The sequence below is a fragment of the Gordionus sp. m RMFG-2023 genome, chromosome 2 (genome assembly GCF_954871325.1).
Source record: "Gordionus sp. m RMFG-2023 chromosome 2, tfGorSpeb1-WG-v2, whole genome shotgun sequence".
Lineage (NCBI taxonomy): Eukaryota > Metazoa > Nematomorpha > Gordioida > Chordodea > Parachordodidae > Gordionus > Gordionus sp. m RMFG-2023.
The window spans coordinates 62,846,894-62,870,642 of NC_088776.1; the positions used below are offsets into that span (position 1 = coordinate 62,846,894).

At 28.7% G+C, this 23,749-nt stretch overlaps 2 protein-coding genes across 2 annotated transcripts; one reads left to right on the top strand and one right to left on the bottom strand.

Annotated features, from left to right (window-relative positions):
• The first annotated feature begins 37 nt into the window (after positions 1-37).
• Positions 38-15,650, top strand: LOC135925189 (ras-related protein Rab-2). Its single transcript, XM_065460406.1, has 8 exons — positions 38-176; positions 7,945-8,016; positions 9,729-9,796; positions 10,273-10,355; positions 11,988-12,080; positions 13,594-13,705; positions 13,938-14,006; positions 14,609-15,650. Exons 1-8 carry the CDS (start codon positions 131-133, stop codon positions 14,705-14,707), a joined length of 642 nt encoding a protein of 213 aa, XP_065316478.1. The 5' UTR covers positions 38-130; the 3' UTR covers positions 14,708-15,650.
• A 6,423-nt stretch (positions 15,651-22,073) lies between these two features.
• Positions 22,074-22,924, bottom strand: LOC135924784 (uncharacterized). Its single transcript, XM_065459891.1, has 4 exons — positions 22,736-22,924; positions 22,630-22,685; positions 22,410-22,582; positions 22,074-22,361 (listed from the first exon to the last, which is right to left on the bottom strand). The coding sequence occupies exons 1-4, from the start codon at positions 22,770-22,772 to the stop codon at positions 22,274-22,276; spliced, it is 354 nt and encodes a 117-aa protein (XP_065315963.1). The 5' UTR covers positions 22,773-22,924; the 3' UTR covers positions 22,074-22,273.
• Between the last annotated feature and the right edge of the window lie 825 nt (positions 22,925-23,749).

Below are 23,749 nucleotides of genomic sequence, written 5' to 3' on the forward strand. Positions count from 1 at the left end.
TTTGTTTACAAATCGATAAATCACTATTCTTCCTAGTGTTGTTTAGTGTAGTCAAAATTTTTAAATATTGATTTTTGCTTTTTTTATTCAATATATTCTAATTCTGCGTTTGTATTGTCAATTCATTTAAATGTCTTATGCTTACCTTTTCAAATACATCATTATAGGTGACACAGGTAAATTATTTATAAATATGTTATATATTAAAATCTAATTAAATTTATCTAATATATCTTGTTAAGGACGTTAATACATTTAAACTTTTTATCATGATTTTAATTTTCTTCATTAAATATAAATTCAATTATATATATAAATCAGCACTATTTATTGAATTAGTACACAATTTTTATTACTATTCATAAAACTTTGCTTTTGAATTATCTTTAATCATATTCATGAACCTTATCTTTAATTGGTGAGATTTATTTCAATTTTTATTATTATTTATTTTCAGTTTATGATCCTTATGTTTTCCATCAAAAATTTATTATTCAACAAATTTATATGCAGAGCTAACAATTTTGATATATTTGTTTTATCTTTAAATATTTTGGTTTGTATTAAATTCATTTTTAAATTTACATGATTACAATATAAAGGTATCTATATTAATTTCCATTTTTCTATTTTGAAAATTTTACATATTTTCTTGATAAATATTTAATTAGTATCAAAGACCTAGGCCCAGTTTAGATGATGTCAGATGAGTTTAAAAATTTGGACTAAGCTTAAAATTTAAAAATCGAATACTTTTTTAAAAATAATTTATCATTGGACAAATATTAGAAGATCCAATATTTAATACTTAATTTCTCTTTAAAACATTTGCAAAAATATAGACAATTCTTCAAAAAATAAAAATTTTGGACCTAACAACAAATTGAAAAAGAAAAATCTCAAACTAGGCTCAAAAATAAAAACAGGCTGATCTAGGCTTAAAGAAAAAATTATTTTTTCAAATCTGAGCCAAATATAAAATTCAGATTTTTGAAAATCTTTGATTATTATATTCTTGGCAATTATATATTTATTATATAATTTGTATAATTTACTAAAATATATCACAAGATAATTAGAGCTACTCATATTAATATTCAGCATTGAATCTGTGCTGATATTTATTGCTAAAGAAAAAATTAGAACAGTCAAAAATCTTCCTAACTGGTCCATTACCAATTTATAAATAATTATCATTTCAATTTACATACCATTTATAATATTATAGTATTTTAAATCAATTGAATATGCATGAAATATGTGATACTTAATAAAAACTATTTTATTTGGAAAACAATAAACATTTTTTGATCAAATAATGACCTTGTCCATTAATTTTTAACTAAGACTTATAAAAATGTTTCAACTCTCTTCTCAGAGGTTTGCTTGATATTATTCTCTCAGGCAGAAAATTGCCAGCCTTGTGTTGATTGTGTAGTGATGTTAAATGACCCAATTTGGGTATAAATTTTAGCCATAATAATATTATGTAAGCCTATAGATTTGATAAATAGAGTTTATTAGGCCTATCTGCCACCTATGTACAATCTCCAGGCTTAAACATTTTTATCTTGCCATGATAATCTTAATACGGCCATTTTAAAATGACCCAAATCATGCCATTTAACTAAGGTTGTGCTATTGTGTTAACTCACAATTATGACTGTTACAGTGCAATAGTTAATATCAGGGATGTGAACCCTCTTTTAAAAAAAAATAAGTTCTGGGATCAGTAAAAAAAACATCTGAGCCAGGTTTGGGTTCAGGGTTCGGAGACCAGAAAAATAATGACTTAATTAAAATTAGTATCATTTATTTAAAAAAGTTTATTCTAATTAGTATTGCCATAAAAACATAATTTATCTTCGTAATTATAATATATTTTGAATTTAATAATTCACAAACAACAACATCCTAAAATAGATATTATTATTATATATTATCATCATTTATATATTTTATAAAAAAAACTTAAAATTTGCTTTGCTGGGTAAAATTTTTACAAAAAATATGTCAATTATTAAAAAATAACAAAAATGATTCCACAAATTTTTTTTGAATAAAAAATAGGAATTTTTTTATAAATGAAAATCGTCAATTACCAATTTTTTATTATTTAAAAAAAGAGTTCAGATTTGAGTTCAGCTAAATATCGAGTGTTTGGGTTCAAGGTTAGGTTCTCATGCCTGGTCAATTTCCTTGAGTCATTAAAAGTCTCACCATCACATTTGCTATAATAAGAGTGAATGCGACTCTTTAAGAATTTTTTCCTTTCAGATAGGTTAATCAAATCTTTTATTATTGATCTGAAAGTCCAATGTTGCTAATCCAGTTGGGTTGGAGAATCTCAACCTAGGGATTTTCCCTTTTTTTCTTTAATATCTATATCAACTTTGTCCTATCAATAAATATTATGATCTAGCCTGCAATCACATTTTATTCCATTTATGGTCATCCAAAAGCTCTTACTTTACTATGTTCTATAGGAGTAAAAATTTAACCTTTTTCAGGATACCCACGTGAGTTTTATCACGTGAAAAAAAGAGTCCGAATTTGAATTTCCAAATGGAGTTCTCATAGTTATTCTATTACATTTCTACCTTAATTTTTATACTCCTCCATTTTTGATTTTTTTTTTTATAAAATTTTTTAAAAATATCGATTTATTTGATTAAATTCCAATTGTTTTTTTTGTTTTAAATCAAATTTTATAATATAATAAAAAAATAATATCAAAAATATGACCCAGAGAAAAATAAATCTTCAACAGCAAATTTGCAGCCATTTTATTACTTTTAAACCTTCGATTTCCCTTGTGGAATTATTTATTCAGTATTTGCTTATTTATAATAATTTAAATTTTAAAGTTTTAAAAATTTATATTATTATATATTTTTAATATATTAACAAAAAATAGAAAATTAATATTTATTAAAAAAAATTGCATCCTGAGTCAATCTTATTATTTGCAAAAAAATATTGACTCATTATTGATTATTAATTATGTGACAAATTAATTAAGAGATGTGTTTTTATATTAAATTTTGACAGCATTAAAATTGATTTTTATTTAAAAGTCTGTTATGCTAAAAAAAAAAATTTTTTTTTAGGATTATAATGCAATGCATTTATAAAAATTAAAATCATTTAGGATGATCAAAAATTATGTGCCAAATTTAAAAAATGAAGTAAAATAAAATGAATAAAAAAGTGATACCTATATTAAAATCAGAGGAGCCTCAACCGCGCCTAAGCCCGGCCTGGGATTTTTTTAAATTTACCCGCGCCGGGCCCGGTATTTTAAAACCAAATATTTGAAATCGTCGGGCCCGGTTTTTAAAACCAAATATTTGAAATCGTCGGGCCCGGTTTTTAAAACCAAATATTTGAAATCGCCATTATTAGCTTTAAAAATCACGAGTAAATAAAAAATATTTTTAAAAAATCAGGGTCGGGCCTGAAAATTTAAAAAAAAAAAATCGGCCCATCAGAAATTTTAACCCCGTAGTACACGTAGTTTCTGAGATATCAATGGTCAAAAGTGGCAAAAATGACCTTTCCCCCTATCTAAATTTGATTAAATCAAGCCCCTCTTTCCCTAAAAGATTCCTAATATGTGTGTGGCAAAAGATTACGTCTTAGGTCATATATTTCAAGGGTTCGGCGTTAGGCTAACACCCGGTGAGAATTGTTGGACTTGGTGGAAACAGATGTGATTAGTAAAATTTGGGAATTATTAAGGGTAGATATAAATCCAATCATTTTTTTTTCTTTGTAAACGAAAAAGTCAAAAAAAATCATTGATTTTTTTTTAAATTAAATCGGAGTATATTGCGATTTATAGATAAAATTTTTATACCATATTTTCTTTCCTAATTATATTGATATCCTTATTCATATTGAGGAGGTATGGGTACTTTCCTATTTTTTATTTAATGAAGTACATTTTACAATTTGAAAAGATGGTTAATTTCACGGTTGCAAGTGTTAGCTACAGTTAAAACGCATAAAATCAGCTGACGAAATACTTTGCTATAACTCTTTTTAATAGATGCGCTTTTCTTATACAATTTACTGGCTCTGATGATTAAAAAAAGGTGTAAAGGGATGAATATTCTAGAAAATAATCGTTTCGAAATGGATCCTATAAGTGTTAGGCAGAGCATACTAACTAGATGTCCAATACTATGTAAAAACAGGGCGGAAATTAAAATCAATTTTTCAATTAAATCGCGATTTAAATCAAATCAGTTATATTTATTTTGAGTAATAATTTTAAACCTGTCAAGCTTAATATGTCAAAAATCGTTTGGTGGCCTTTCCCAAAAATATCAATTTAATTAATCCTACATTCGCAACGCTAACGATCATTATAGTGCGCACAAATTTAGCGTTTCAAACGCGATGTAAGCGCGAATAATGCATTTCAAATGGCCTCGTGCAAAATTGGTAAAATTAACCGTTTGGCGTTAGCAACCATTTTAGAATAAAAACGCAAACAGGTTCGCTTTTTCTATACATTTTTTTTATTCTTCGTTTTGTAATATTTTATAAAAATATAATATAAATAACTTACTTATATATCCCACAAAAAAAAGGGAATATTATAGAAAATTAAAATAAATAAGAAGGCAGACGATAATATAATTTTCAAAAGACAAATCCTTTTCTTTTTAAGAACTTATTTAAAATTTTGAATCGACGGATATTAATAAAAAAAAGACAGGCCTCTATTTAAACAAGGGACGGACGCGTTACGTTTTTATTTATTCAAAAAATTACGGCAAAACGTAAACGCTCAATTTGTGCGCACTTATCACATGCAACTAGTATTTTTTTTTTGTAAATTTTAACAATAACAAGATTAAATATATAAAATACGTGTGAAAATTTCAAAATATTTACTTTATAAAAGATTTTCCACAAAAAAACATTTGGCACTTTAAGTAAAATTTGATTTTTTCCCGGCATCAGCCCAATTCTGCAAGGGTCAAAATAGAATTACCCAATATTTTTAAAATGTCGCTCATAAATTGACCAATCAGAAGCATGTCTGGTATGCCCGGATAACTAAACTTTAAGTCTACGATTTCATAATTATATCTTTAAATAGTTTTAAAACAAGAACATACGATCAACGAAAACATTGATGATCAAAACGAACGTATGAACATATGTAATCCTATTCAAATGCATCATTCATACATTTATTTGTCTTTTATTGATAATCATATCATTACATTTTCGACACGAATTTGTAATTAATTATTATTTTTACTATCACTTTTTAAAAATAACCTTAAAATTTTTTTTTTTTAAAAATGTTTTTTGTTTATAAATCTAAGACGTAATTTATTTTCATATACAATAATTTTATTCGTAAAATGGCATCCATTTTATTTTTGAAAAAAGATTTTTAAGTGGTTAAAAATGTGGAGGAAGGAGAGGAAATTATGGTCATGATATAGTCGAGATCATTCAACTCCTCTAATTAGTAGAGTTTATAGTGCGCACAAATTGAGCCCTTACATTTTGCCGTAATTTTTTAAATAAAAAAAACGTAACGCGTCCCTTGCAGTGTTGTTAAAATAGCGCGCTACTTTTTTCAGTAGCGGTAGCTTTAGCGAGCTACTTTTTTTAGAAAATAGCGATAGTTAGCTACTAATTTTACATAATAAATACATCTAAAAATTATTAAAATATATATTTTTTTATTTAAATCTTAAATTATAATCCTTTTATTTAATTTAATTTTGAAATTTATATTTATATTTTAAAATATACATTATTAATCTAGTTATTAAAAATGTGTGAGATTGTTGAAGATAGCGAAATTTCTTTGGAAAATGAGAAAAATATAGATTATCCTTTCTATAATATTAATATATAGTATTAATATTCAAAATTAATATATTATAAATTACCTTGTGTATATTAATTATATTTTTAAAAACTTTATTTACCATAATTAATGCTATTTTAATATTTTTTAAATAAATGAATCTAAATCTCAGATAAATTTAAATTTTGAAAATTAAAAAGGTATTCTTCTTTTTTTATAATAAATACAATCGCTTTATAAAAATTAGATTTCCAGATCTGTATGATGATGATAATGTAATAGCTGCTATCGTTCATCCTAGTTTCAAGTTAAATTGGCCATACATTAATTTGACTGAATCTAAAGGGCAACTTGATAGGCTGATGGTAACGTTAAAAAATGCCATGCCTAACCACGATACTAATACTATAGCAATATCGAAACCGCGGCCTTCCATAGACAATTTTTTTGAAATAAATAATAACAATATTATTATTGAACCTCTAAATGCTTTTTTTTAAATCTAAAAATACTCATTTAAATATTTTTGATGATTTTTTTCATTATAAAGAGTGTGTTTATAAAATTTAATACTGCGTGGCCTTCAAGTGCTAGTGCTGAACGAATATTTAATATGGCAAAGCTTATACTTTCTGATCATCGCTCTAGACTTGGGGATGACAGTATCGAAATGTTATTATTATTAAAGTGCAATAATAGATAAATTATATGTATATATATATATGTAACAAATTAGTCATGTTTTTATACCAATATTTTACTTGTGGAAATAAAGTTACGGTAAAAAATATTTTAAACAAAAATCAAAATAGCGTAAAAAGTAGCTAATAGCGCGCTACTCATTTGAAAGCGGTAGCGGTAGCGCGCTACTTTTAAAAGTAGCGTTTAACAACACTGGTCCCCTGTTTAAATTGGGGTCTGTATTTTTATCCATATCCGTCTATTCAAAATTTTAAATAAGTTCTAAAAAAACAGGATTTGTCTTTTGAAAATTATATTATCGTCTGCGTTCTTATTTCTTTAATCTCTAAATATTCCTTTTTTTAGGATATATAAGTAAGTTATTTATATTACATTTATACATAATATTACGAAACGTAGAATAAAAAATTAAAGTATTGAAAAAGTGCAAAACCCGTTCGCGTTTTTTTAAAATGGTTGCTAACTCCGAACCGTAATTTTACCAATTTACACGAGGCATTTAAAATGTATTTCCGCTCTCAACGCAGTGTTTGCAATGCTCAATTTGTGCGCACTATTTTGAGGAGTACATTTCATACGGCTGCCATTTTGTCCCTCGACATGAGTTTTTTGAACGATTTATTCCTAATATTTAATATATCGGCTGGAATATCATTTTTTGCTATCTTCATTTGAAACCCTCAATTCGGACCACCCACTTTAGGAAAGGTAGAATATTTTATCGGGGTCTCGAGATTCACTCGAACGAAATAGCCGAAAGACGTGGTCACTCTTTCGATCAAGTTTCCAGGGCTTAGATAATGTATTATTTTGGCCAGGATCTCGATTAATAGTCTCTTTTTTTTAGAAACGCCTAAAACGACACTATACTTTACAGAATTCGGAATACTTTCATCAATCATAATTATTTATGACATGTTACCCTTGATATTGAAGAAGTTGGAAGGAGGGGGGGGGGATTGAATAGTAAGCATAACTGATATTAGTATTGTGAACTGAGCGGGTACTACACAAATTACATTTTATTGGTGAATCTGTAAGGAATTAACTTACTTAGTTATAGTCATTAAAATGATATTTTGTATTTTTTTACCAAGTAACTTGTATCCAGATACAAATGTTAATATTACATTGTCGCCCAGGGATTACGCGCGCTTATAAAAATTATATTTTAAAAAAAAATCTTTATTTGTGATAAGATATTAACGGGGCCGCGCCGTATTTTAATTTTTTTTAGTTTCAGATTTACCAGGGCCGGGTCTAATAAATAAATACCCGAACCGGTGCATATATATTTGTAAAAACCGGGCCGGGTATCAGACCCGGGTCCGGGCCTAAACGACGTATTAGATACGTTCATTCGTATTATTTCATCGTAATTTTACGCTTAATTATTTTAGGTGTCGGTAAATCTTGCCTACTACTGCAATTCACGGACAAAAGATTCCAGCCAGTTCATGACTTGACCATAGGTAAAAAAATAATTAATGGGTGTTTTGTTATAGTTATATAAAGTTTGTATTGGATTGTACCAAGGAAAACGAAAATAGGAGGGAAAGTATTTTTGATGAGACAAGATATAGGCGATATAAACTATGTTGAACCCAACATACGACGCCAAGTTGGAATGAATAGGGATGAGAATGGTTTAGACGGAGGTCACCTTTGAGATGAGAGTAAAGATTGGAATAGAAGCGATAGATGATGGCGCGAGAAGCGGTAAGTAGACTTGGATGATTCGATTGGGTTTCTGAAGGGAAGGCCCAACGGCAAACCGGGCGAAAATGGTTTGACAACCACATGAAAATGTCCACTAAACGAAAAAAAAAATAATGAGAGATTTGCCTAGATGCGCGCACGCGCTGTGGTAAATATTTAAGCGTATAATCAAATGGGAACGAAAAAAATGAAAACTGACACCAACGAACTTAGAAAATTATATAAAATTTTTTTTTTTCAATTACCACTAGAAAAATCGTGAAAATATTTTTATTGGTCCCATCCGCTCTTAGCTCCCGTGACGCAATAAGTTCTCCAACCCGACACCCGTTAATCGGCATTTAAACGAATAAATAATTATGTCAAAAAAGATTGATTTCAAAAAGAAGATTTTTTTTTAACCTCCCTTCCCCTTCTTACAACATTTTGCAACCTTAATTTAAAAAATTATTGATTTTTTTTTTTTCCTTTTCAACAAAAAATAAAATAAATAAAATATTCATTATACATTTATTTATATTTTATTTTTAAGGTTTAGATTTGTAATTTTGTTTATTCAGCCCTTTTTTTTAAAAAATTTATTTTAATGAATTTATTATCTCCATTTAATTGCTAAAATAAGAACCAGTAGGTAGCACGGTGTACTCTTGCGAAGGAAAAAATCGAAAATTTTGGCGGGGGCTGGGGGGGGGGGAGGGTGTGTGAGCGAGTGAGTGAGGCTGAATTTAGATTTTTTTTCCTAATCCTAAATATCTCGTGGAGGGAAAAACCGACTCTATCTAGCTTGTTAGGGCTCAACCAATGAACACATGATAATACCTAGACTGACCACGCAATCATGATAAAGCATCTGAAAGCGTCGCTGAATGCGAATCAGCTGGACCCACCATTTTTGTAGCCCATATAGCAATTATTCGCGTGTTAATAATTACTGTCAAATTGATAAACCTTGGTTCCCTACTATCTCCACGATCAGGCAATTCTTTGATAAAGCTTGCATTAGAGGAAATAATAGGGTAAACAAAATGGCTTCCCCAGCTGTTTTTCGTCGATGTACATTTTAAACGTGAATGCATCGTCAATCGACTCAATATTAAATGTCATTGGGGGCTCGACTCACTTCAAATTCGGAACCAGCACCATGGTCAGATTTGAAAAAAAGTGGGGCAGAGAGGGTCGGGACGGATTTGGTTCACGTTGGACAAAGTAAAGAGGTGCCTGACCTTTTTATAACACCCCCCCCCCCCCACAGATCTCCCCGCATTAAAATCTGCAGCTGATTCTTGAGACGAAACCGATGAAGGTTTAAAAAAAATAATAAATTGGAAAGAGCGTTCGGTTAAAAATGGATAAGAAATAAATGAATGAAAGAAAGCGAGAGGCAAAAAAAAATGAATAATTACATGTTTGTTTTTTATTTTTTCCTCGATGATCGATTGTTAACCAATTTTTTTTTTCTTCATAGGAGTCGAATTTGGCGCTCGCATGATCACGATAGACGGCAAACAAATCAAACTTCAGATCTGGGACACGGTTTAAAATTAAAAAAAAATTTTAATATCCCGCCATCTCTTCTTATTGGCTGATTTTATTTTGATGTTGTTGATAATTTGAATAGAATGAATGATGGGTTAATTTTCGTATAACCGCTTCCCAAAAGGGAACGTTCACTTTTTTTACATTATTTTTTTATTCTTGAAAAGCCTATTTTCGCTAAACGCTACCCTTTCTTTTAAATCTTATTAATTTCTTGACCTTTATTCTTTTACATTCATTTGAAATGAATCAAGTGTACGAAAATTTTTTTTAGGATATCAATTTCGCATCTTATTTACATTTATCATAATTTGATATCGAAAACATTATTATTAAATAATAACCAATCCGCGACGACTTACAGTTTTGATTGGCATTTCGTATAATAAATATTACAATAATGAAAATTAATGCTATGAATCCTTTGAATATGATGCCCACATCCATATGTTGTACAATATTAATTTTTAAAGGCCGGTCAGGAATCGTTCAGATCAATAACGCGTTCCTATTACAGGGGAGCCGCAGGCGCCTTACTAGTCTACGACATCACCAGGTTACCCTTATTTTTCTAATCTTACGAAATCGCCAATTATATATATTAATTTGATTGATTGATTGATTGACTATCCGTTCATTAAAATTGTGATTTATTAAAAGCATGCATAGATCGGAGTCACTTTTTTGAACGCCATATGTTTGGTTAAACGAATTATTTGGTTTTCCTTATTTTTTACGAATTACGAAATAACAAAATAAATCGAATACGAATAAAAGAAAATATATTATCCGTCGAATATTTTTTTGTCGATCGAATTATTCGAAATAATTTGTAAAATATTCGAAATTTTTTTTTGTAAATATTCCAGATTTTTCGAGATTATTCTTAATTATATTTATACCTAAAACGAATTATTTGTTATTCGATATTCGATTCGTATTTTACGAATACGAATAACACAATTTTCGAATCGAATTCGAATAAGGAAAATATATTATTCGTCGAATAATTTTTTTATCTATTATTCGATCGAATTATTCGATTAAAATAATTTATATTAATAAATATCGAAAAATAATCGTATATTATTAGTAGGAATTATTTGCAATTATTCCTATTTAATAAAATTTCCTAGCGGAATAATGAAGAAACATTTTATATTTCTAAATGTTGTTAACGGCTATTTTTATTCGAATAATTCGTAATACAAAATTAACTTCCGAAAATCGTTTTATGATGGACGAAGAAAGTATTTATTCTTATATATAATTAATTTATAACACGTACACAATAAATAAATAACTAGTAGATATCCCGTCATTAGATATCCCGTCAAGAATGACGGGCGAATCAGATATTCCTCCTTTGTTAAATTTGACTTTTTGCAAAAACTTTGTGTTTAAAAAATTTGTTGTTGGTATATTTGTCTTCTCTACATGTTATGAATATTATATTGATTTTTCTACATTATACATAAATATACTGTATATATGTATGCTTCTATATTATCTTACTAATAAAATTTGCTTGTCTTTTATCCATACTTAAATTTTACAAAATAAATTTAATATGTGCTATCTTTTTTAATTTACGATTAAATAAAATTTTCGAATTGAATCGAATAATCATTTTATTATTTGTACGAATACGAATACTGAATTATTCAATTTAAACGAATACGAATAATGCAATTATTTGATTCGTTTCGTATTTTTGTAGGTATAATTATATTTAACATTTTTCCTCGCGGAACAGTTTTATTATTTTTTTAAAACTTTATTTTCGATAATCTATAAATTCAATTTTTATAAATAATTTTGATATAATCCAGTTTTTTTAAAAAAATTTACCAGGGCCGGGCCTGAAAATTTTTTCAAAAAAAAATTTATCACTACCTGAACCGAAATTATTTTTAACTCACCTAAAGACCAAAATAAATTTGGACTCCGGGAGGGATCGGACGGGGCCTTGCAGATCACTAATATGTCGTCAAACGGCCCGGTTTGAGTCGATTTTTAAAAACCGACAATCGGACCGGGCCACGGCCCGATTTGATTCGATTTTTAAAAACCGGCAGATTTTAACCAAAATAATATTACTTATGCCCGGAGATTTTTTGGGGGGGAAAAAGTAGTGGGGGGGGGTGGGTGGATTAGTGTAATAAATCATTTTTTTTATTTTATTTAGGAGAGAAACGTTCGATCATTTGACGACGTGGTTAGAGGACGCTCACCAACATTCCAACTCCAACATGGTCATAATGCTAATAGGCAACAAAAGGTTTTTTTTTAACATATGAACTAGAAGATGTGCTGGATCTGGATCCTGGGGCTATTTGGACCCGGCCTAAATGTCTAATACAGAAATCCTCAGCCAACCGAACCATTAATAGATTTTTCTAATTTTCTGAACCGTGACCGACCGAACCTTAAAGGTTTTTTTTAACATTTATATGAGCCACAGTATGGACTAGAAGATGTGCTGGATCTGGATCCTGGGGCTATTTGGACCCGGCCTAAATGTCTAATACAGAAATCCTGAACCAACCAAACCATTATACCGGGATAGATTTTTCTAATTTTCTGAACCGTGACCGACCTAATCTTTATACCAAATCTCTGAAAGAGGGAGCCAACCGAACTTTACAATAATTTTTGAACTGGTTTAAGCCCCTTTTTTGTTATATATATGTATATATATATTATAGGCCATAAATATTTGATATAACCTTTTCCCCGAAGTTTTTATTATATAAGTAAATTTTATAATGGTAATTTTTTTTTCCCCCTAATTTTCTCGAATTTAAATCTAATATATTTTTTGGTTTAATTTCATAAATATAAATTTAATAATATTGCAATTCATTCATTACCCACCAATGAAATTATTTGGTGGTACCTTTGTGTTTTTTTTTTAAATTTTAAATATAAGTATTTTAAAAACTGAAAAAAACCTTTAATTTTTTTAAAAACCTTGACCGAACCCGGTACCTTTATAATTTTAAGCAATGGTACCCCTCTAACCCGATCTTTTATACACAACTGTTTCTGGTCCTTGTGAACTAATAACTAAAATACACGACTCGCTATTTATCAGAGTTGTTAAAAGATACTTTTTAAATGGATCTAGATACAGATACATCGTCTAAAATAATATCTAGATACAGATATTTTAATCAAAAATTTATCCAGATACAGATACCACATTTTTATATCTAGATCCTTTAACAACTCTGCTATTTATTATTACGAATTCTAAGAATTACGATTTTCCCATACTTTAATAAGCATAATTTATATTCTTTCATTTTGTTGATCGGAACAAAAATACCCTAAATAAATTTTTATCCCACTTGCTATATATAAAAAATTTTTTTAATTTTTTTTTTCAGATCCAATATTAGAAATCGGATCTGGCTGGGTAAATAGAAAATGTTTGTATCCGGTACATCTTACATATGAACGACATTTTTTTATACCTGGTGGCATTTCTTCGCCATCTGAACCTGTCTATTGGGCCTGATCTTCCTCATCATCCCAGTCTGGGGGTCGATGAGTCATTACTCCTGGTGTGTAGATCGGGCGGGGGGGGAGGGGGTGCGAACCCTTAGACATCTTAGCTTCCTGACGAATTTTCGAATAAGCCTTTCGTTTAGCTTATCGATGGGAGGAAGGGGTAGTTGACAGCAAAAGGGGGATGGATGTTTTTTAATTAGCTATAAACTTATAACCATTTTTTTAAAGGAAACAAAGTTAAAAAAAGAAAATTTTTCGCTATTCTCTAAAAAAAATAGCGACTTAGAGAGCCGGCGAGACGTTAAGAAAGAAGAGGGAGAAGCCTTTGCCCGAGAGCACGGCCTGGTATTCATGGAAACCTCCGCTAAAACTGCCGCCAACGTCGAGGAGGTTTGAAAATTCACTTCTGCACGAAAATATAGTCTTTTATTAAGAAAATAAAAAAATTATTTTTGAAACTATTTTAGAATTTGAGAAAGGGCGGCCATTATAATATATGTAAATTTAGAAATATAGCCAAAAAAATAAAGGGTGTTTTTTTACCCCCCAAAAAACTGTTTTTTATTAAATAAAATTTTTTATAAATATATATTATTTTAAATTTATATATATATATTTAAAGGCTTTCATAAATACGGCCAAAGAAATTTACGAAAAAATTCAGGAAGGAATTTTCGATATCAATAACGAAGTAAAAATACACATTTTCAAAAATTTGAAATTTTTATTTAAGTGTATTTATTTACGAAAATGGCTTTCGCAAAAGAGTCGTGATGAACCGATTAGATGTTAAATCATATCCAGATGAAAGTGAATGCGTGATTATTTATTTCTCCTTTTTTTTAGGTATACCGCGGGGACATATAATAATACCTAAACTGACGACGCATTCGTAATAATGCATTTGAAGAGCGTCGTTGAATGCAAATCAGCTGGACCCGCCATTTTTGGTAACCCGTATAGTAATTATTCGCATGTTAAAATATTACTATTAAATTCATAATCTTGCTTCCTCATTAACTCGATGATCAGGCAATTCTTACAAAATGGCGTCCCCAGCTGTTTTCACCGATGTACACTTTTAATGAATGCATTGTCAGTCTAGGTAATTCTCATATTCCTACATATTTACGATGTTAAAATATTTTATTTTTTTGAAATATCGTAATTGAGTATTCCAATATTTAGACCGGGGAAACTTTTCAATTTATAAAGAATATTGATCCTTCTTTTTAATAAACCTACATATTTTATTCTTTTATTCCCCTAAAATAAAAATATCGCGTTTTCCAGGCCAACGGTATTAAAATAGGACCCCAACATTCCTCCGCCAACTCCGCCGGACTTAATATGCCCTCATCCGGATCAGGTCCGGGTTCCGGCTGTTGCTGATTTATCGATTACCGGAAATACGACACAAACAAATCACGGGGACAAAATTTTGATCTATTTTTTTGAAGAATCAAGCTAAACACAAAAGATTTTAATTTTTTTTAATAAAAATTCGAACCCAACCTCTTATTTTTTTACACCGCCCTCTTCCCTAAATATTTTCCCGGGAACTTCATTTTCGACATTTTTATATTTTAAAATTTAATATCGTTCTTGCATTTGTTTTTTATTCGTCGTTTTTTTTTAATTTTCACTTTTTTCATTTTAATTTAGGCCTTCATTTTTGACGGGATTGACGTAATATTTCGATTAATTGAAAGTTAGAGAAGAATAATGATTATAAGTTCACCCCCTCCCTCCCCCGGATCTTGCTTAAGATCCAATAATCTAACTTATCGAAATATTTGATTTATCGAAAATATTTTACTCAATCAAAAAAAAAAATTTCTTAAAGAAAAACGAATTCTTATAAAAATTACGAAAAATCTTCTTTTTTTTCTGCTTTATAATTTTGAAAAAGATGATATATTATGTATCGTTAACCGACATTGTGGACCCAAAACACAAAAATGTATCTTTGAAATCTGCCCTGAATAAATATTATATATGTTTTATTTTTACTTTTTATCAACAAAGCAAACTTTTAAAAGCATCAAATTTTTATAATAATTTATTCAATTTTAAGTCCCCTTCCTTACCCATAAATCAAAATAAAAATATATATTCGTAATTTATTTTCTTTTAAAGATTTTTTCTCGTGAAACTTTTAATTATATAATTTTATTTTTCATTATTTATGTTTATCCCTTCCCCCCCCCCTTCTTCTAATATGTTTTTATATAAAATTTATTATATTTAAATTTTAATATAATTATCGTTTAAAATTATATTTGATTATAAGTTTATAGTAAGTAAATAATATAATAAACAATTCTTTAATCCACATTATTATGTCGTTCATATATAAGATGTACCGGATATCCGGCCGTTTCCGATTTCCGGTATCGGATCTTTAAAAAAAATAAAATCCTTTTTATACGCAGTGTATGATGCATTCATAATAATGCATTTAAAAGCGTCGTTGAATGCTAATCAGCTGTTTTAAAAAATATATATAATTACATTTTTTTATATTTTGTATAAATGTTTTACGAAGTAAATAATAAAAATAATGATGTTAAACTCACATTTTTTTCCTACCCTGGCTGATGGTCACGTGGTCTGGTGATCCTGTTTATTTTGGATTGGATTATTAGAGTGGAATATGTCATTTCCGGCCATCGCCAGGAAGAAAATGGGCCTATCGAATTTCGGCTAATTTTAAAATAATCAATTACGCCATCCATTGTTAGGTATTTCCAAATCTTTTCAGTCGAGTGCAGTAACAATTTAAATATTTAAATTTGCGGCAGCCCTCGTCTTCCCGATTTTTTTGACATGCCGGAATTACTTTAAAAATAGGAGACATTTATGGTAGAGTTTTGGAACCCTTGTCTATGTGTGGTTTCGTCTTCGAATTTTATTTCTATTTTTTAATTACGGTTTCAAAAGAAAAATTCCCAAGTTCTGTTTAATAAAATAATTTTTTATCAGCCTTTCTAAAAATAGTGCATAAATCGGTTACTTTTTCCTTATAAGAGAGTTCTAAATTTTTTATAAACTATTCTGCGTAGTGTTGTTAAACGGCTCGTTTTGAGCCGATTTTTTAAAACGGCTAACTCGGTACTTCAATCAGAAAAACGTTAAGAAAGCCTGAAAATTTTGCATAGAAGGAACAAAGGTCTCAACATATATTATAAAAATCTTGAGGCTAAGGCAATATTTTTCTGGCTAAAATAAGGAGTTAGCCGTTTTTAAAAATCGGCTCAAAAACGATACTTTTAACTACACAAATTCCGCATAATTATTATTTAAGCAATATAGTTAGCTATTGGCTAAGTAGCGGCTAAATCTCCAATCGCCGTGACGAAGAAAATCTGCTAAATATTGAGATGCCATCTAAATATTTGCTTAACTTCTCTAAAAATTAAATAATATTCTTCGTTTTATTCTTCATAAATGATCATTTCGCCATATTAACTATATAAAGTTCGAATAATCGGAGAATCAATATCAAATCACCATTAAACAGGATTCAAGCTAATATAATTAGATTCATGATTGATAATATTTTTCCAAGGAGGGGGGAGCATATGCCCTTTTGATCTGGAAACACTTGCCTCCTTTTTTAATTACATTTCCGGTTAGGGGGGGGGGTCAACAACATGGGAAGGTATATAAAGGTCAAGGCACTGACATAACATGCATTCGCTTCAATGATAGATTTTATTTCACCATATGTCTCTGTATGTTGTTTTTTATACCGAGTAGCCGCTAACAGAGTCGAACCCTTCTCGGTAGATAGAGTTAGAGTGTCAATTTCTATATGTATTTTCTCATCTGTTTTATCATAATATTCTTAGTATTTTCCCTTACACTCCAATCACTTTAAGAAGCCTTAAAATTAGGAGTCCGATTTTGGCTTCGAATTTATTCGTGTCCATATTTATGTTAAACAACCAACTAGCGACTTATCCCCTAAAAAAAATTGTTTTACTCGTGGAGGCAAATGACTCCTAGTTGCTCCTCCCCCTTTATAAGGGAAATTTCAATTTAAAATGAGATATTAAATATCCGTTAATTAATATATTTTTTTAATGTTTAAATCAATGTCTACGTGAACCAATGACATATAATAATTCCTAGACTGACTGTGCATTCATTAAAAGTGTACATCAATGAAAAACAGCTGGGGACGCCATTTTGATTACCCATTTCATTATTAAAAATTTTAATCGAGAGGCAATTTATTCCTATGTCTGACGCAAACTTTATTAAAGAATTGCCTGATCGTCAGAATAATAAGGAAGCACGTTATCAATTTAATAGTAGTTTTTAACATTAGAATAATTACTATATGGGTTACCAAAATGGCGGGTTCAACTGTTTTGCATTCAAAGTCGCTTTCATATGTATCGTCGGTCTAGGTATTGTTATATGTCATTGACGTGAACGGAATTGGTAGGAGCCATTTGCATCCTTTTAACATTCAATGTAGGGTATGGGCCTAAAGCAAATTTTTTTTTTAAATAATACAAAAAACCTAACCACATTTTAATAGGCGGAAATTAGACCTAACCCGATTAACTGTGTTCTTAAAGGTGATCGCAATACGCGTATTGACGGGAGCAAATCAGTTACCCTTATTAACCGACCCTAATATCTAATAATATCGTCTGAAATTTCTAAGATGGATTTTCTACGCGTGCTGACACACATTTCCGGAAAAATGATACTTATATTTTCAAAAAAAACGCACCAAATAAACGATCTAAATAAGCCCAATCATTTGGAGGGAAAAATAATTTTTGCCTTTTGGATGGGTTTGCAATCGAAATACATTTGATTAATCTAAGAAATTTTCAGATGAAGGAAAATTTTTTAAATTGGATGAAATTTATTTTTTAAAGAGAAGCAAATACCTCAAGTAAGGAATAGGATTGAGTTAGAGATATATTTTAAAAGTAACGTTTAGATTAGTTTTTACTAAAATTTCATCCTTTGTATTAATTAACTGTCAAAATCTGACAGGTTATAGGTGATTAGAAGTAGATGAATGGATAATCTAATAAATCATTATTTTAAGTAAATTTTAAGGCTATACTTCTAAATATCTAAAAATAACAATTGTTAAATTTTCGTTACTTTATAACATAAAAAAAGAGAATTTAAATTATAAAAATTAAATTGTGGCCTGAATCAATTTTTTCGAATTTACAAAGTTTAGTTAATTTTTTTTAAGTTCGAAAATTTGTAAAATTTAATAAATTTTTGGCCCTAAAATTTATTGTTATACCAAAAAAATAAAAAGTAAGCCATAATTTATATTTTTTTTCAAATTATAATAAAAAAATGAAGAGTTGTATCAGAGACCGGCAGAGATACCATTAACACGGCCCGGCCCGGTTTTTTTCAGAAAATTTTTTTCGGCCCGGGCCGGGTTTTATATATTCGACCCGGCCCGGATTTTTTTGAAAAAATTTCAAGCCCGACCCGGTCCGTGTATATTTTAAAAAAATTAAAACACGGCCGGACCCGAGCCGGGCCTTCAGGTCTCTGAGTTATATTAATCGAAAATGAAAAGTTATTTAAATTAAATTTGTTGGGGGTAGAAAAACAATTTGATATAAGAATTTATAAAATTCCAAAAAAAAATTTTTAAACGGAAGATCTTGGACACGTTTCACAGTTTTATAAAAAGTTAAGAAATTTCGGTTAAAATATATTTAGGACATAAAAAAAATTTTTTTATATAAAAGTCAGAATTACATTTTTTTTTCTTAAAAAAAGCGAACGCATGACTTAAAGGGTACTGCTGCCAATTTTAAAGAAAAAAAATTTATTTTTGTGTTAATAAACTCAAAAAAAAATGATAGCTGATAATATGTTTTTTTATTAAAATATAAAAAACTATATCATGATAAATTGTTATAAGAAATATTTTTATTGAGGCGTGTTTTGTTTGTTTGAAACAACAATGTTAGCGTTACTTAACTAAAATTGGTAGACGTTTTTTATTCGCGTTTAAAACAAAAGAGAAAATAACAACGTGTGTTTTTTATTTGAAAAAATGCAATTAATCCTTCTAAAATTTTTTTAAACTGAAATTAGAATGATTACTAATGGCCTAAGTGAGTGATAAATTTTTACTTAATAAGGGGATAAAGTGTTAAACTTCTTCAATAAACTTTTTTTAGACTCCGTAAAACTTAATAATTTTTTTCTAATTGGCCTCTATTTTGATATTTTCCTCTGATCGACCTCAAAAATCGACATTTTCTCGCGACCTCGTGGGCAAAATTCCCACCGGGTCTTATGGCCAGTCAGCCCCTGCCTCCCCCCCTTCTTTTTTCGCAAAATAATAAATCGAGAGGTAATTTTTTTTCTCCTTGGGGAATTACCTTCGCTTACCATCTCATAATATAAGCTAAGAAATAACTATTTTACGCTGCAAAAGCAAAGATTAAATTTGGCATTTAAAATATGTAAAAAAAAAACAAAAATAGCAAAATTAGACCTTGCCATACGTCCCGCTCTAGGTCACACAATCCCGTCAGATAAATTTTTGTCAAGCGAAGAATAACGCGACCAAATGTCCCGCGAAATTAAAAAATTTCGACGGAAATGGAATCTTAAACTTTCATAAAAATCTCTAAGCACGTTTTTACGAAATTTAAGTAAATTGATATAGAAACCAGCTGTAATATATGATTCATATTTTATTTTGACAGCACAAATTTCTAAAATCTTCGTTGAGCTGTTTCTGACAAATAAAATAGTCGTAGCATAAAACGGTTCGATTTGAGCCGATCTTTAAAAATGGCTGACTCAATATTTTAGCCAGAAAAATATCGTCTAAGCCCCGTGTTTAGTTGATAGATGTTCGACTCTTTGTTCCGCCTATGAACAAAAATTTTAGGGCCTGCATATTATTTTTCTGGTTAAAATATTGAGTTATGCCGTTTGAGCCGATTTACAACACTCTACGCACAATAATTTTAAAACCATCATCCAATAATAGATATCAATATTCTAATCAAGTTCGAACATTTTGAAAGAATTGTAGCTTATGACATTGTTTGCAGAATTATCTCATTTAAAAATTTGATTAAATTTTTGAATTCCAATTAGAAAAAAAAATATATGCAATTATACATATTCAATATTAGTGTTTGTTAAAAATCCTGAATTAAAATTTTAGCCAAAATAATATTTATGTAAACCTCAAGATTAGCAAATAGATGTGTCCAAGCCTTTCTGCTAACTACGAGCAAAATATCCAGTCTTATATAATATTATTTTGGTTATAACCTTAATCGACTCGGTGCATGTTAATAACACTATTCAAACATCCCATACAAATGCGGCTATGGAGAGAATTTCTAGTTAAATGAATAAGACCTTGTCAAAAAAAATTTTTTTTTGGTTCTATTAGATGCCTAATTGATAGTAAAGCTGATATTTGACATCAGTTGGTTAAATTTATTTCAAAAGATAAGAAGCTTTTAAATAAAACAGATTCTTCCAGTAAATAATAGGTTTGTTTTTAATTTTATCTAATATTTTGACAATGTAAAATGTGCATAATATTTAAATAAATATTGAAAAAATTTTGACAAAAAATAATTAGCCAATACTTATAAAAAAATAAATAAAAATAGGAATATGTTTTTTTATAGAAAATCTCTCAAACTCACATTTATAAAATGACATGTCTAAACAGAATCTGATCTGGTGTTGTTAAACGCCTCCATCTTTTTAGCTAACTCAATATTCTAGTCAAAAAATATGGCGCAATCCTCATTGTTAATAGATGTCTTGCCTTATACATGCAAAACATTTAGGCTTGAGATATTTGGTTAATATTGGGTTAGTCATTTAACAATACTAATTGGATCAATCAAAATTTGAATAAAATCACTAAGTTTTCATATAGTACAATAGTGTAGGGTTGTGTGATTACAAAAAGCTTAGGTTGTATAGTAATTACCGTTAAATATCAAGATATCAATTAAATCTTGATATTCATTTATTAGGTATGAAGCTAATCAAACCTTCCAATAAGATCCTCTCCTGGTGATATCGCTAAACTGCAACACATACACTTCATTTTTCAATCCTACAAAAACATATGAGGTTAATTCAAAATATAAACAAACTATAACAGAGGATTCATTGAAGAATAAGTTTATATTTGTATTGATATCTAAAATCAGTTTATGTGCCATAATCTAATTAATTAACAAAATCAGCAATGGTAGATTAACAGAATTTCAATATAGCTCTTTGAACTTCTTTTTTTGAGCATTCATTATTATTTTTTAAATAAGATTATTAAAAAGTAATGGTCATATATTAATGAAGCAGGGTGGTATGTAATGTATAGTTTGAGAATAATTGTAGTTGAAGAAAATTTTTAAGGATGAAGAGAATTAATAATTCACATTATTATGGAAAATAAAAAATTAAAATTCATAAATAGCAAAAATTAATTTTCATAAAATATCTTCAAGCACTTAAAAATTGTAGCCCTATGTTCAAGAGTACCCAAGTGGAGAGAAAAGTGGGATCTAACCTATGATGCATTCCAATACAAAGAAAATGTATTGCATATTAGCAATAATTTATGAAAAATAGTATAAATCATTTCATTGAGTTATGGAAATAAAAAGTTTGTTTTCTTGTATTTTTTTTTCAATAATTAGGTGAGTAATTGATTATTTTATTTGAAATTTATATAATGAAATATTAAACAGTATATAAACTGTGTAAAAAAGATATTGCCGAATATAATTTTATGATATCATATAAAAGCATAAAAATTATGTGTTTTTAAAACTATATTGTACATAATATAATTGATGCTCATAATATATTTAATTAAAAAGGTAATAAATACTATTAAAAATATATTAAATATAAAATTTATTATAAAATATTCCTAAGTTAAAAAGTAAAAGATTAATGTTATCCAAATGCATTTTCAGCAGTATAACTGATATATAAAAATCCATCTTCATCTTTATGCTGATAGTATAATTCATTTAATAATACACTAAAAATGTTTTTTTTAAAGTTTATTAATTATTTTAAAAAATATTACGTTGAATTTGGGATAGTTTTATTTGCAAAAATATTCATAGATTTGTCAGATGAGATATTTAAACGTTTTCTTATTATCCATATCAATTGAGCTACAGATATATCCTGAGGGACTAAATATTTATGCCTATCTATCTCAGGAACATCTGAATATGGAATTTTTTCAATTATTATCTATTATAGAACAAAAAATATAAGATATATTTAGAATTCGATTTTACGGGTATTCTGTCTGGATATTTTTGTAAAATTTTTTCTGATTCCGATTTTCTCTTTGCTATATAAGATATACTTAGTAATATTTTATTCTTCGTAAAATGTACTTACAAAACGCGTTTTCTTCCTTATATTTCCAATTAATCATCCTTCAAACACTAATATATTTTCTGGTTTGAATAATCTCGTTAATGCATATTATATTGTATGCCAAAAGGCGATTGCAATCTTATTTAATTCATAACAAAATATTATATAATTATGAAATTAGCTAAATAATGAAAATCGATAACATGAAAATGAAACTCCACATTAAAATCATGAAAATATACTTTTGAGTAAGATTATAAAGCAATAATTATAAGTATTATATGTATAATAATTTAAATAGCACTGTAAATTTGATACTAAATTTAAAATCAGTAAATTTAATTTATCGATATTATGATATGTTTTTTTAGAAATAAAAGATATTAAACCTATACTTTTTTTGGTTATTGCTTTTTCGGGGAGGGGGGGGGGGTATATTATTTTTATTTTATTAATAGGAGATTAGTTGTTTGTATGATTCGTTAATCAATTATTTTATATTTATATATAGTTTTTTAGATATCATTAAATACTTTTAATAAAGGATGGAGGTATTCTCCCAATAGCTGTGTTCTTCCGAAGGAGAGTATCTAAGATCATCGCTTTAAGAATAAAGGAATCCCTTTCTTAATTCTTGTCGCCACTTAAACTTGGGTTTGGTATTCCTGGAGACTCTGAAATTTCCGCTCACCTTGCTCGTTTAACTATAGCTAACTGTATACCTGATATAAAACGCCAACACTTCGTTCCTCTATTTTGCAACCAATACCCCAAATACTCTACTTACATCCTCCACAGCTATTCGAGCCATTCTTATTTAAAATTCAATAAGAACATAATCGAATCTCAAGAGGAAATCCAGCAAGGCGACCCCCTTAGACCCAGCTCTCTTTTGCGTAGGGATTCACAAGATAATCCAGGAAATTCAAGCTAAATATAACCTTACCTTAAATTCCTGGTATCTTGATGACGGCATTTCTCGAGCAACCTCTCCTCAATCATGTCCATTCCTCTCATCATTGAGAATTTCTCTCA